This window comes from Sorex araneus, chromosome 5, assembly GCF_027595985.1.
Source record: "Sorex araneus isolate mSorAra2 chromosome 5, mSorAra2.pri, whole genome shotgun sequence".
NCBI lineage: Eukaryota > Metazoa > Chordata > Mammalia > Eulipotyphla > Soricidae > Sorex > Sorex araneus.
Genome location: NC_073306.1, coordinates 172,023,779 through 172,035,957, shown reverse-complemented (window position 1 = coordinate 172,035,957; position 12,179 = coordinate 172,023,779). Strand labels below are relative to the sequence as shown.

The 12,179-nt window shown below is 46.8% G+C and overlaps 1 protein-coding gene across 2 annotated transcripts in view; it reads right to left on the bottom strand.

The window, feature by feature from the left end:
• The window catches only part of WDR19 (WD repeat domain 19), a 63,282-nt gene that overhangs the window by 8,106 nt on the left and 42,997 nt on the right, over nt 1-12,179 (bottom strand). For both annotated transcript variants that reach the window (XM_004608061.2, XM_055137604.1), the window contains 6 exons: nt 8,953-9,093; nt 8,791-8,873; nt 7,929-8,012; nt 5,116-5,262; nt 4,364-4,488; nt 3,015-3,127 (listed from right to left, as the gene is read on the bottom strand). In XM_004608061.2, coding sequence (XP_004608118.2) covers nt 3,015-3,127; nt 4,364-4,488; nt 5,116-5,262; nt 7,929-8,012; nt 8,791-8,873; nt 8,953-9,093 — 693 coding nt within the window. The remainder of the gene's footprint in view (nt 1-3,014; nt 3,128-4,363; nt 4,489-5,115; nt 5,263-7,928; nt 8,013-8,790; nt 8,874-8,952; nt 9,094-12,179) is intronic.

Sequence of the window (12,179 nt, the reverse complement as noted above, 5' to 3'; positions counted from 1 at the left end):
AGGAAACTTAATTATGTTCATTTATTTATGGCATATATTTACTGAGAGCTTGCAGCTAGGTATATGGGCTACAGAGAAGGATAAGTCTGGCCCTTTGTTGCTTTTTTTGGGGGGAGGGGTGGTCACACCCGGCGATGCACAGGGGCTACTCCTGGCTCTGCACTCAGGAATTACCCCCTGGCAGTGCTCAGGGGACCATATGGGATGCTGGGAATCGAACCCAGGCTGGTCGCGTGCAAGGCAAATGCCCTATCCGCTGTGCTATAGCTCCAGCCCCTGGCCCTTTTTTGGTATTAGATACCATGAAGTGATCATCTGTGAGGTATGATGATGATAACCTAAGGGAAATGACTTGAAGCTGTGACTGTCTGATTCCTGAACAGCCCAGCGGCACCGTGAGGGAATTTAAGATCATAAAAGTTTAAAGGGACAGGGATGCCGGACAGTACAGAGGAGGCCAAAATAAACAGTAAGTAGAGGCTGAAAGGACGAGGGAATGGAGAGACAGAACAGGGATTAAGGCACTTGGCTAACTTGCTACCAGTCCTGGCTGGATTCCCCCTCCCCCATACCCTCCTTCCCCCCCAACATATTGTCCCCTAAGTACCACCAGGGGTCACTCCTGAGCACAGAGCCAGGAAGAGCTCCTGAGAATCTTAAAGGATAAGTTTTTAAGTCGGGACCACACTGAAGACTCTCAAAAACTTATCCTTTAAGTTTTTAAGTCGGGAAGATTGCACTCATATGTGGAATATAAAGTAGAGAGAGGTATAAGCTTGCAATGATGCAATTTCTGGCAGAAATTTCTCTGGACTTGGCTACTAAGATACTAAAATAAAGAAATCCTCATATCTCTTCATTCTCAGCAATGGAAAACAAATTATCAAATGCTTCCTTTACAGCAGGTCTGACTTTGGGGAGAGAAACTCCAAACAATAATAGTGAGTTTTTTGTTGAAATATTGAATGTAATCAAAGTAAAGTGAAAGTAAAGTGAAATTTATCAGTTACACAGGCGGGGTGAGGGGCTGGGGAGGTGGGGAGGTGGGGGGGAGGTTTACTGTGATTCCTGGTGGTGGAATATGTGCACTGGTGAAGGGATGGGTGTTCAAGCATTGTATAACTGAGACTTAAACCTGAAAGCTTTGTAACTTTCCACATGGTGATTCAATTAAAAAAAAAAAAAACCTTAAAGGATAAGGGGCTGGAGTGATAGCACAGCGGGTTTGCCTTGCACACGGCACATGGCCAACCCGGGTTCGATTCCCAGCATCCCATGTGGTCCCCTGAGCACCGCCAGGAGTAATTCCTGAGTGTACAGCCAGGAGTAACCCCCATGCATCGCCGGGTGTGACCCCCCCAAAAAAAACAAAACCTTAAGGTTTTTGGATAAGGTTTAAGGATAAATGTGCAGTGCCACGGGCCGGCTTCACAGGTACTGACTGAGGCAGGCAGGCTAGGCTGGGGGGAGGCTGAGCTTCCGGAAAAGGACCTGAGTAATGGACAAGGACTGTGCTGGTGGCCAAGAGCAATGAGAGGAATCCAGGTGAACCAGGGTGGGAAGAGCCAAGAGGGACTGTGGGATTCTTTCCTGGATGCTGTCAGATGCCAGACAGGGAAGCTCGGGTCAGCCGGTCACCCTGAGCGGCAGGCGAGGAGTTTGGACTTGACCTAGGTCAGAGGCAGGGTCTGGGCGACTGAAAGGCTGAGCTTACAAAAGGGCACGTTCTTTTGGTCCCTGACTATTTTACAGACCCCTGGGCCCCTATTTTTTTGTTGTTTGTTTTTCAAGTCAATCGGGCTTCTTAGCTCTGTGCTCAGGGGTCACTCCTTGCAGGGCTGGGGTGGGGAGTGGGGGGTGGGGACCCATATGGGATACCAGAGAATGAACCCAGGTTGGACATGTACAGGGCAAGTGTCCTACCCGCTGTATTATTTCTCCAACCCTGGGCTTCTGGTTTTGTTTGGTTTTTCGCTTGTCTGGGGGCCACGCCCAGTGGTGCTCAGGGCACCATATGGTGCCCGGAGCTAAAACCTGCAGGCACAGCACGCACTCCAAGCCCTTGGGCGATCTCCCCACCCTGGATCATGACTGTGAAACGGGGGGACCAAGACCTGTTCTGGTGAAACGCCATCTGCTGTGGCTCTCCTGGCCCGGACTCCTGAGGGGTCAGGCCCTTGGTGACAGGGAGCAGCCAATCCTCCCACACAGGGGCCATCCTCAGCTTCCGCCTGAGCTCTACCCATGACCCCACTGGCGTCTGCCACTCGCTTGGACATCATTGTTCCCAGTGAGGGGATGTTCAGCAGAGAAAACAAGCATTTTTGGGGGACAAACGAAGCTGCTGAGCTATTATGAGAAGAAACTGAAAGGCAGGAATAAGAAACTAAAATCTACCACAATAATCAAAAGGGCAGGAGAGAGAGAGAGAGAGAGAGAGAGAGAGAGAGAGTATGGGGGGGCAGGGTAAGATCCACAAACAGGCTGCGAGCAAAATGCCTTGTACATGCTTAGCCCCGATTTTACACCCAGCATGACAGATTCCTGAGCACTCCTAGGAGTGATTCCCTGAGCACAGAGCGAGGAGGAAGAAGCCCTGAGTACTGCTGGGTGTGCCCCTCACCTACCAAAATAAACCCCTCCTAGATCCAGAGCGAATCGACATGGTTTAGATGAGGCTTAGGTAGCTGGAAGTGAAGAGGGGAGTGACGAGAGTGATGATGAAGGATTCTCTGGGGGGGGATAGGACAGTTTGTTGGCACTGTTGGGGGTGGGGTGAGGTTGGCGGTGTTCAGGGGCTCCTCCAGTGCTTTGGGGCTACTCCCTGGTAGGGCTCAGGAGACTCTTGGCAAACCCAGGGCTCCCACGTATAAAACCTCAGCATTTCCCTGACTGTAGGATGGGATGATTTTAATATCTGGGTCACATCTGGGAGCAACCCCGAAATATTTCGAAACATTTTCAGTAACCATTCCTCTGGGCGTCCAGTAACTATTTTCTTGTCAAATACTTACTCGTGCATATTGGCCACACAGGAGGAAGAACTTTCCTGCCTGAAAATATCTCTTCTCGCCTTCAAAATACAAGGCGATGCTCTGGTAGTCTTCGTTAGCTGTTTCTTCAGAACCTGCCACAGAAGGTCGGCGAGTGAGACATCCGAACAACACCTGCTCACCCAGAGTACTGCAGAACAAGCGACCCACAAACAGGCTGCTAGCAACTTCTAACAGGCTGCAAACATCGGTGTTACCAACATGCACATTCATCAAAGCCGTCACCACCACCCCGCGGCCAAAACCCTGCTCCTCTTCCTTTCCCACCCGGAAGGAGTCAGGAAAGGAACAGAGGCTTTTGACACCCCAGGTGACCCTGCATGTTTTTCTCCCCAGCCACACCCAGCAGTGCGCAGGGCTGACTCCTGGCCCTGCCCTGGTAGATCACTCCTGGTATGCTCAGGGGACCACATGGGGCGCCAGGGACAGAACCTGGGTCAGCCACATGCGCAGCAAGTGCCTATGCACTGAACTCAATTTTTTTTTCTTATTGGGTTATACCTGGCGATGCACAGGGGTTACTCCTGGCTCTGCACTCAGGAATTACTCCTGGCGGTGCTCAGGGGACCATATGGGATGCTGGGAATCGAATCTGGGTGTAAGGCAAACGCCCTAGCCACTGTGCTGTCCCTCCAGCCCCTGAACTCAATTTTTAAAAACGCCTTGAAAAGCCTTACTTTTTCAAAACCATTCTGTGTTTTGGAAACACATTATTGTGGAAATTTACCTAATCGCTGGGTGACACACAGCAGGATTTGGGAGAATGTGGCCTAGAGTGGAAATCACTATAGGATGCTAATTTTTGGGAAAAAAAAAAAGGGCCCTTATTTTTTGAGGGGGAGGTGCAGAGGATCAAAGCTGGGGTCTCATACCTGGGAAACATATGCTATACACTGAGCCACATCCACAGGCCCCCAAGTCTTTTATCTGACAATTTCACATTGCGGGGAGGGCTACACTTGGCACTGCTCAGGGTTACTCCTGGCTCTGCACTCAGAATCATTACTGCTGGTGGTGCTTGGGGGACCATATGGGATGCTGGGAATCGAACCCGGGTTGGTAGTGTGCAAGACAAACGCCCTACCTGCTGTACTATTGCTTGGGCTCCCAATTTCCCATCACTTCTAAGGTGATAGTAAAGACATTTCTATTTAACATGTATGTGGTCATATTTCACAGACGTGTGTGTCTGTGTATAAATGATTTGTGTGTATGTGCTTGGGGATGTAGCAATCTGGTACCGGGCTTTAAACGCAAATGTGTGTGTGCTGAGTCTTGCGAGAGGAAGCGGGGCGAGCGGTGCTCCTCACCGATGATGTCTGCGTAGATTTCCATCTTGTTGTGCTGCTGGGCCAGCGTGAAGGCCTCCATGTAGCATTTGGACAAGACGAGAAACTGGATGGCGGACCCGTAGTCACCAAGCTGCAGGAAAAACCTGCAAGGACGCACATTAACTTGCTTCGACTTCTCTTTAAAACAAATTTGTGATTTACAAAATAAAAGCTTCTTCCACCCTGAAGAATCTACTGATTTTTTTTTTTTTTTAGGTAAACTGCCAGGCTCTGCTAGCAGAGCCTGGCAAGCTACCCGTGGCGTGTTCGATATGCCAAAAACCGTAACAAGTCTCACAATGGAGACGTTACTGGTGCCCACTCGAGCAAAATGATGAACAAAGGGACGACAGTGCTACAGTGCTACAGGTAAACTGAAATTCTTAAGAACAGGCTTACAATATGAAAATCACACACTGACCCCAATAAATGACTTTTGGGGACCAGAGAAAGAGATTCCCAGGGCTGAGAGCAGGCTCTGCAGGTGGGAGGCCCCGACTTGATCCCTGGCACCACACGGGTTCCCTGAGCACTGCTGGCTGTGACCTCAAGCACAAAGACCCTAGAGTAGCTCCTGAGCACTGTTAGGGATACCCCCACGCCCAATAATGAAAAAGAAACAGCTTTTGTATTCAGCCACTGAGACCTAATAAAAATAAGAATAAATAGTCCATCTGAATGTCTTTCCTTGACTGGGGGCTTAGCTTTAGGGTGGTCCGGCCTGACGTTACCTGGCTACCATTTTGGCTCCATCCAGGGACTGGGTGTCTCTGACGATGCTGACAGCTTTCTCGGGGTTATTGAGCTGATCCAGGTAGATGCGGATGACGCTGTTCCACTGCTTCGCATTCTCGTAGGCCACAACAGCTTCTTTGTATCTGTGAGAAAGACCTAGTTTTAGAAAGACTTTCTTAACACTGACACACCGTGTGTGTGGGGTGGTCGGGGGCAAGACGGGGGGGGGGGGGGATGTCAATAAACAACAGCGGCATTTTCTTTATCTACTCGACTGCTCATTTTCCTGAGCTGCTTTTTCCTTCATCAGGGAAAAAAACAAACAAATAAATGCATTTGACCATTTCATTAACATATGTTCTGGGGGCCAGAATGATAGTCCAGCAGGTACATTTGCCTTGTACATGGCGGACCAGGCTTGACTCCTGGCATCCCATCTAGTCCCCTGAGCACCACCAGGAGTGATCACTGAGAGCAGAGCCAGGAGTAAACCCTGAGAATAACTGGATGTGACCCTCCGAAACAAAACAAAACAAAACAACACTCTCCTGGGCCAGAGACTAGCGCAGGGAGTGAGACACTTGCCTTACACATGCCCGACCCAGGCTGAGCCCCAGTGCCACGTGTGGCCCTGAGCAGGAGAGGTCTCTGAGGCGAGTCAGGAGTCAGCCAAAACACTACTGGGCATGCTCCCCCCTCCTCTCTCCATGCCCCGCCAAAATGTTTTTCTTAGGGGTCAGATATTAGACTTAGGGGCTCATACACTGCACTCTGGAGGTCCCGGTTCCAACTTGGAGACCACCTGAGCACCAGGGGTAGTCCCTGAACATAGTGGTTGTGGCTACAAACAAAACCCAAACACGTTCTTCTAAGGGCTGAATAAACTAACAGCGTAATACCAGTACCAAATGGTGTCATCTGAACCATGGCGCTGCACATTTACCCTTCACTGACTTTTTGGAACTTGCAATACAGGGGTTAAGGCGACTGCCTTGCATGGGCCAACCCTGGTTCAATTCCGGACACCCCAAAATGGGCCTTCTGAGCAATGTCAGGAGTGATTCCCGAGGACAGAGCTAGGAGTAAGCCCTGAGCACTGCCAGGTGGAGCCCCAAAATGAACAAAAACAAAAAAATTTTTTCACTGTTTTTTGTCATTTGGAGGGGAAATACTGTAGCAGTAATCTAGACTTATTTCAGAGGACACAGAAAATTATATCCTTTTTAATGCTTCAGTAGTAACATGTAGAATCTTTCTGTGACCTCTAGGTGGAACTTGCCGTGACCCAGCCAACTTGGGTTTGATTCCCAGTGCCCCAAATGGTCCCCCAAGCCCTGTCAAGAATGATCCCTGTGTGCAGAGCCCTAAGCAACGCTGGGTGGGGCCCCCAAAAAAGAAGAGCAAAAATGATTAAATTTCAAGTTCATCAAGTTGCTGTTTTAAAAGTTGAAGGGTAAGCAAGTAACCTTTAAAAATACTGCCACATGTTCTTCAAAAAAACTTATACTTCCGCCAGTCATACATTTTAAGTGCATATTGACAGGCCTTTCTCTTGCTCTTCAAGCCTGGGTTTCCCTTGAACATGCATTTTGCTTGCATGTCTCTAAACCTATTTGGCCCATGTTCTCTTTTGAACATGTTCTTCCTTCCTTTGCCACACCAGCAGTGCTCAGCGTTTACTCCAGACCCTGCTCTCAGGGATCACTCCTGGTGGGGCTTCAGCGACCACAGGGGATGCCGGGATGGAACCCTGGTCGGTCACATAACAGACAAGTGCCCTACCTACTGTCCTATGGCTCGAGCCCCTACTTCCTCTCTTCCTATCCCCTCACATTTTCCTTTTCTTTCTGGGTCACACACAGCGATGCACAGGGGTTACTCCTGGCTCTGCACTCAGGAATTATTCCTGGTGGTGCTCAGGGGACCATATGGGATGCTGGGAATCAAACCCGGGTCAGTCACGTGCAAGGCAAACACCCTAGCCGCTGTGCTATCTCTCCAGCCCCACCTCACATCTTAATAAGTTTCATTCAATAAAAATTATCTTGTTTCATCAAAAGTAAAATAAATAACTAACATAAATCCTTACTGTAGTATAGGATGTTTGCGTTAAATACAGCTTCATAATTATTTCCTCCCCAGGATTTCTGGTCTTCAGCCCATGTTCCTTCTACATCCTTGAGTTCCTTATTAAGTTGCAGGAGATCTTTACAAATGTAGGGTATAAACTATCACTGCTATATTTCAATACTGCTTTGCGGCTTAAATAGTGCTGCCACGAGGATGGAATTCCTATTCACTTTTCTTCCATATTCCAACATTATGAATAGAAAGCCAATTAAGTAACTATTGCATGACTTCACTTTCATGCCATATTCAGTAAGAATGTCAATTGTGAGTATTTGCACTTCAAGTAAAGGGAGTAATCTACATTTGAATACATTAAAGTATTCAAATTTCTAAGGTCTAGGAAAAATTTAATAGTAGCTTGGAACTTTAGGCCGGGCTAGGGATAAATAAGTTTTTTTTCTTTTTTTTTTTTTGGTATGTGTGCCAGGTTTTATCTGTTTGTTTTTTTTTAATTTTATATTAGTGAATCACTGTGAGGTACAGTTACAGACTTACAAACTTTTGTGCTTGCATTTCAGTCATACAATGGTCGAGTGCCCATCCCTCCACCAGTGCCCACTTTCCACCACCAATGGTCCCAGCATTTCCCCCCACCAAGATAAATACGTTTTTGTCTTTTTCTGTTTTTGCCTCTCGCTCATATTCCTTTAAAATGGGATACATTGAGGAGCACACGAACCTTCCATCTGCTTCCTTAGCTTTAGCATACTGCAGGTGGATCTTCGGAGAGGACACGTGAGGCAGAAGCTCTCCAACTTTCACCCTAGAAAGACATTTTTGGAATAGTAGCAGCACTCTCTTCTCTCAGAAAATAACTCCCTAAGAGCAAGTGGGAGCTTTTAGCACTTAAAAACCAGACAGGGCCAGAGTGATAGGACAGAGGGTAGGGTGTTTGCCTTGTACGTGGCCAACCCGGGTTTGATCCCCGGTATCCCATATGATCGTCCAAGCACTGCCAGGAGTAACCCCTGAGAATTGCTGGGTGTGACCCAAACAGCGAAAAACAAAACAAAAAACCAGACAGGCAGAGATGGGACACGGGATGGGGGTTGGGGTGGGGAGGGAATGCGGGAACACTGCTGGAGGGAAGCTGACACGGGTGGTGGGACTGGTGCTGATATATTATATACCCAGAGCTCAACTACCAGGGGGCCAGAGAGACAGTACAGTGAGTAGGGTGTTTGCCTTGCATGCAGCCCGCCGCGGTTCAATTCCTGGCATCCCTTATGGTTCCCTGAGCACTGCCAGGAGTATGCCCTGAGCACCACTGAGTGTGGCCCCCAAACAAAACAAAAACCAAAACACTCAACCATCAATAACTTAGAGGGTAACTTTAGTTCAACCATTCCCAGGCACCAACGGTGGTTCTTCCTTCCCTGAGGAATTTTATTTGATCAGGGACTTTCATAAACCAAAGCAACCCAGAAAAGCTACAATTCATGTGAACTTGTCTGAGAAGAAAAGGTGATGTAGCGCAGGGCTGGGTAGGGGGGGGCAGGGAGCTGGGCAGCAGGGGGAACGCGTTCGTTTCCCGAGCTTACCAGTTCTTACAGCGGATGTACACAGATGCCGCCTTGTCATAGTACAGGCCCTTCTCGTACAGCTGTGCCGCCTCGGAGAATTGCTGAAAACACAGGATGGTTCAATCACCCATTTCCCGAGCGCTTTTCACCCTGTGAACATGCACACGGGGCACAGCCTACCTTCATACTCTCCAGGATGGCCCCACAGTCTCTTTTCAGGACCCGGCTGGGATGCTTGAGGGCCTGGCTCACGCCGCGCCGGATGTCACCCATCCTTATGGACATCTGAGCCACGCCGGCCAGACACACTTCATCGTGCTCCTGTGCCAACAGGGCGGGTAGCTTAATGGAATTGCCGCTCCCAGTGGGAGACTTCAGCAAGTCAGTCATGCAGCTCTAAAACTAGCCTGATGTTGTGATTCACTTTCATCAACCTCACTGTCACTGTCACTGTCATCCCGTTGCTCATCGATTTGTTCGAGTGGGCACCAGTAACGTCTCTCATTGTGAGACTTATTGTTACTGCTTTTGGCATATCCAATATGCCACGGGTAGCTTGCCAGGCTCTGCCATGCGGGCGCGATACTCTCGGTAGCTTGCTGGGCTCTCCGAGAGGGGCGGAGGAATCGAACACGGGTCGACCACGTGCAAGGCAAACGCCCTACCTCTGTGCTATCGCTCCAGCCTTTCATCAACCTCAAGAGTCTAAAAGTAAGTTTCTATAAGGCACATATCACCCTAATGCTAAAGGCAGACAGAGACACCATAAGAAAAGAAAATTACAGGCTGACATCCCTGATGAACATGGATGCAAAGATCCTCAACAAAATATTAGCAAATAGAATCCAACAAATCATCAAAAAGATCATACACCATGACCCAGTGGGGATACAAGGATGGTTTAACATTAGCAAGTCAATCAACATAATCCATCATATCAATAAAAGATAAAAAACCATATGATCATAGATGCAAAGAAAGCATTTGATAAGATCCAGCAGCAGTTTATGATGAAAAATCTCACCGAAATGGGAACTGAAGGAACTTTCCTCAATTTAGTCAAAGCCATCTACCACAAGCCTACAGCAAGAATTATCTTCAATGGGAAAAAAACTAAGAGCCTTCCCTCTAAGACAAGGATGCCCACTCTCCCCACTTCTATTCAATATAGTACTGGAAGTAATTACCATAGCAGTTAGGGAAGAAAAAGGCATCCAGATAGAAGGGGAAGAAATTAAGCACTCACTATTTGCAAATGACATGATATTTGATGTCATTTCAATCAGAGAACCCTAAAGCCTCTACCAAGAAGCTCCTAGAAAAAAAAAGGCTTGTAAAGTTAAGTTGCAGGCTATAAAATCAATACCCAAAAGTCCATGGCTTCCTTATATGCAAATAATGAGAGGAAAGAAGGTGATATGAAAAAAAAAATCCCGTTCACAATCATGCCTCAGAAAATGAAGTACCTGGGAATCAGCTTAACTAGGGAGGTAAAGGACCTGTACAAAGAAAACTACAAAATACTACCTCAAGAAATAAAAAAGGACACGAGTTAATGGAGAAACATTCCCTGCTGATGGATTGGGAAAATTTACATTGTGAAAATGGCAATACACCCCAAAGCATTATACCAATTCTACGGGATCCCTATAAGGATACCCATGACATTTTCCAAAGAAATGATCAAACACTCCTGAAATTCATCACTATCACTATCACCATCACTATCATCCCACTAATTCTCAATTTGCTCGAGCAGGCCCAATAATGTCTCCATTTGTCCTAGCCCTGAGATTTTAGCAGTCTCTCTTTACTCATCCTTCCCCAGTGGTGCCGCATTAGAGGCTCTTTCAAGGTCAGGAGAATGGGACCCATCATTGTTACTGTATTCATATGGTATAATAAACCCTCATGAATAGCTAAAGCAATTCTTGGGGAAAAAAAGATGGGAGGCATCATCTTCCCCAATTAAAACAGCATGGTAGTGGAATAAAGACAGATCCTCATACTAATGGCATAGTGTTGAATATCCTTGCACACACCCTCAAATATATGATCACCTAATCTTTGACAACGGAGAGAGAGAGAGACAGAGACAGAGAGACAGAGAGAAGAAAAGCACCTGCCACAGGCAGGCAGGAGGTCGAGGTGGAGGTGATGGGAGGGAACCTGGGGACACTGGTGTTGGGAAATGCGCACTGTAAAGGGATGGGTATTGGAATACGGTATGACTGAAATCCAACCATGAACAGCTTTGTAAGGGTCTGTAGCACAGTGATTCAATAAAAAAGCTTAAAAAGAATCTAAAAATAAGAGCATACCCTGCTGTACTATCACTTCTGGCCCCAAGAAGAACATCTTTTTAATATAACCAAGTTCTTTTCTCTTCAAAAGCCTAGATCTTTTAGGGACATGAGCATATTTTTACTATCCTGGCAACAGTATCTTTACATATCTTTGTGTGTCTTCTTGATGTAATTTTTCTCTAAGAATCAATATGCTTGACACCTACCACAGGCTGGCTGTGCATTTAAAAAACAAATAGAAGAAAACCCATTTCCCAAACTGAAGAATTCTCTTCATGACTAAACATATAAAATTTATTTAGAATCATTTAACCCACCCTTTCAAGGGACAAATCTTCTCTAGCAAGTGGAATGCCTGGTTACAGTCCACGTGAAGTGAATGACACATCGAGGAAGCCGTGCCGGGAGAGTTAACTGTCCCCCGTGGCCTAGCCCAGTGGGGCAGCCACAGTGGCTATTTCAAGAGTGGGTCACAGTAGCCTGGGTTCATTTCCCAGCATCCCATACAGTCCCCTGAGCACTGCCAGGTGTAACTCCTGAGCACAGCCAGGGGTGGTCTCCCCAAAATAAAAACAAAAACAAAACAAACAAACAAAATGGTCAAGTTGGTAGAGGTAAGACAACTGACTACATCAGTGTTGCTGGGAAAAGCGGGATAAGGACACTTCCCTGAGTGATGATGGCATCCGTCACTCCCATTTCTCTGTGGGGAGCAACTCAGCTAACGGCATACATATTGCGATCTGAAATCCTGCCTGCCGGGCTACGTCCTTCAGAAATCTTCAGAAATACTATGCTAGGTAAAGACACTAGTAGAACATCCACAGAAATGTTTTAGATAGAAAAAATAAAAATCATAACTGACTATAATTTGTTAGGAATTGGAGGTTTTTTTTAAACCGTGGCATATCCAAACAATGAAATATTAAGGGCTCTTAAAATATTAAAACAAATCCATATGTATTGACTTGGAAAGACTATTAAAAAAAACCTAAAAAATAAAAAAGTCTTCTTTTCATGGACTGATTTTAGTAATTTTGGCTGAATGAATAGAAATGATTTCATTTTTAGTAAAAAATCCACATTACATGCAGAGTAACA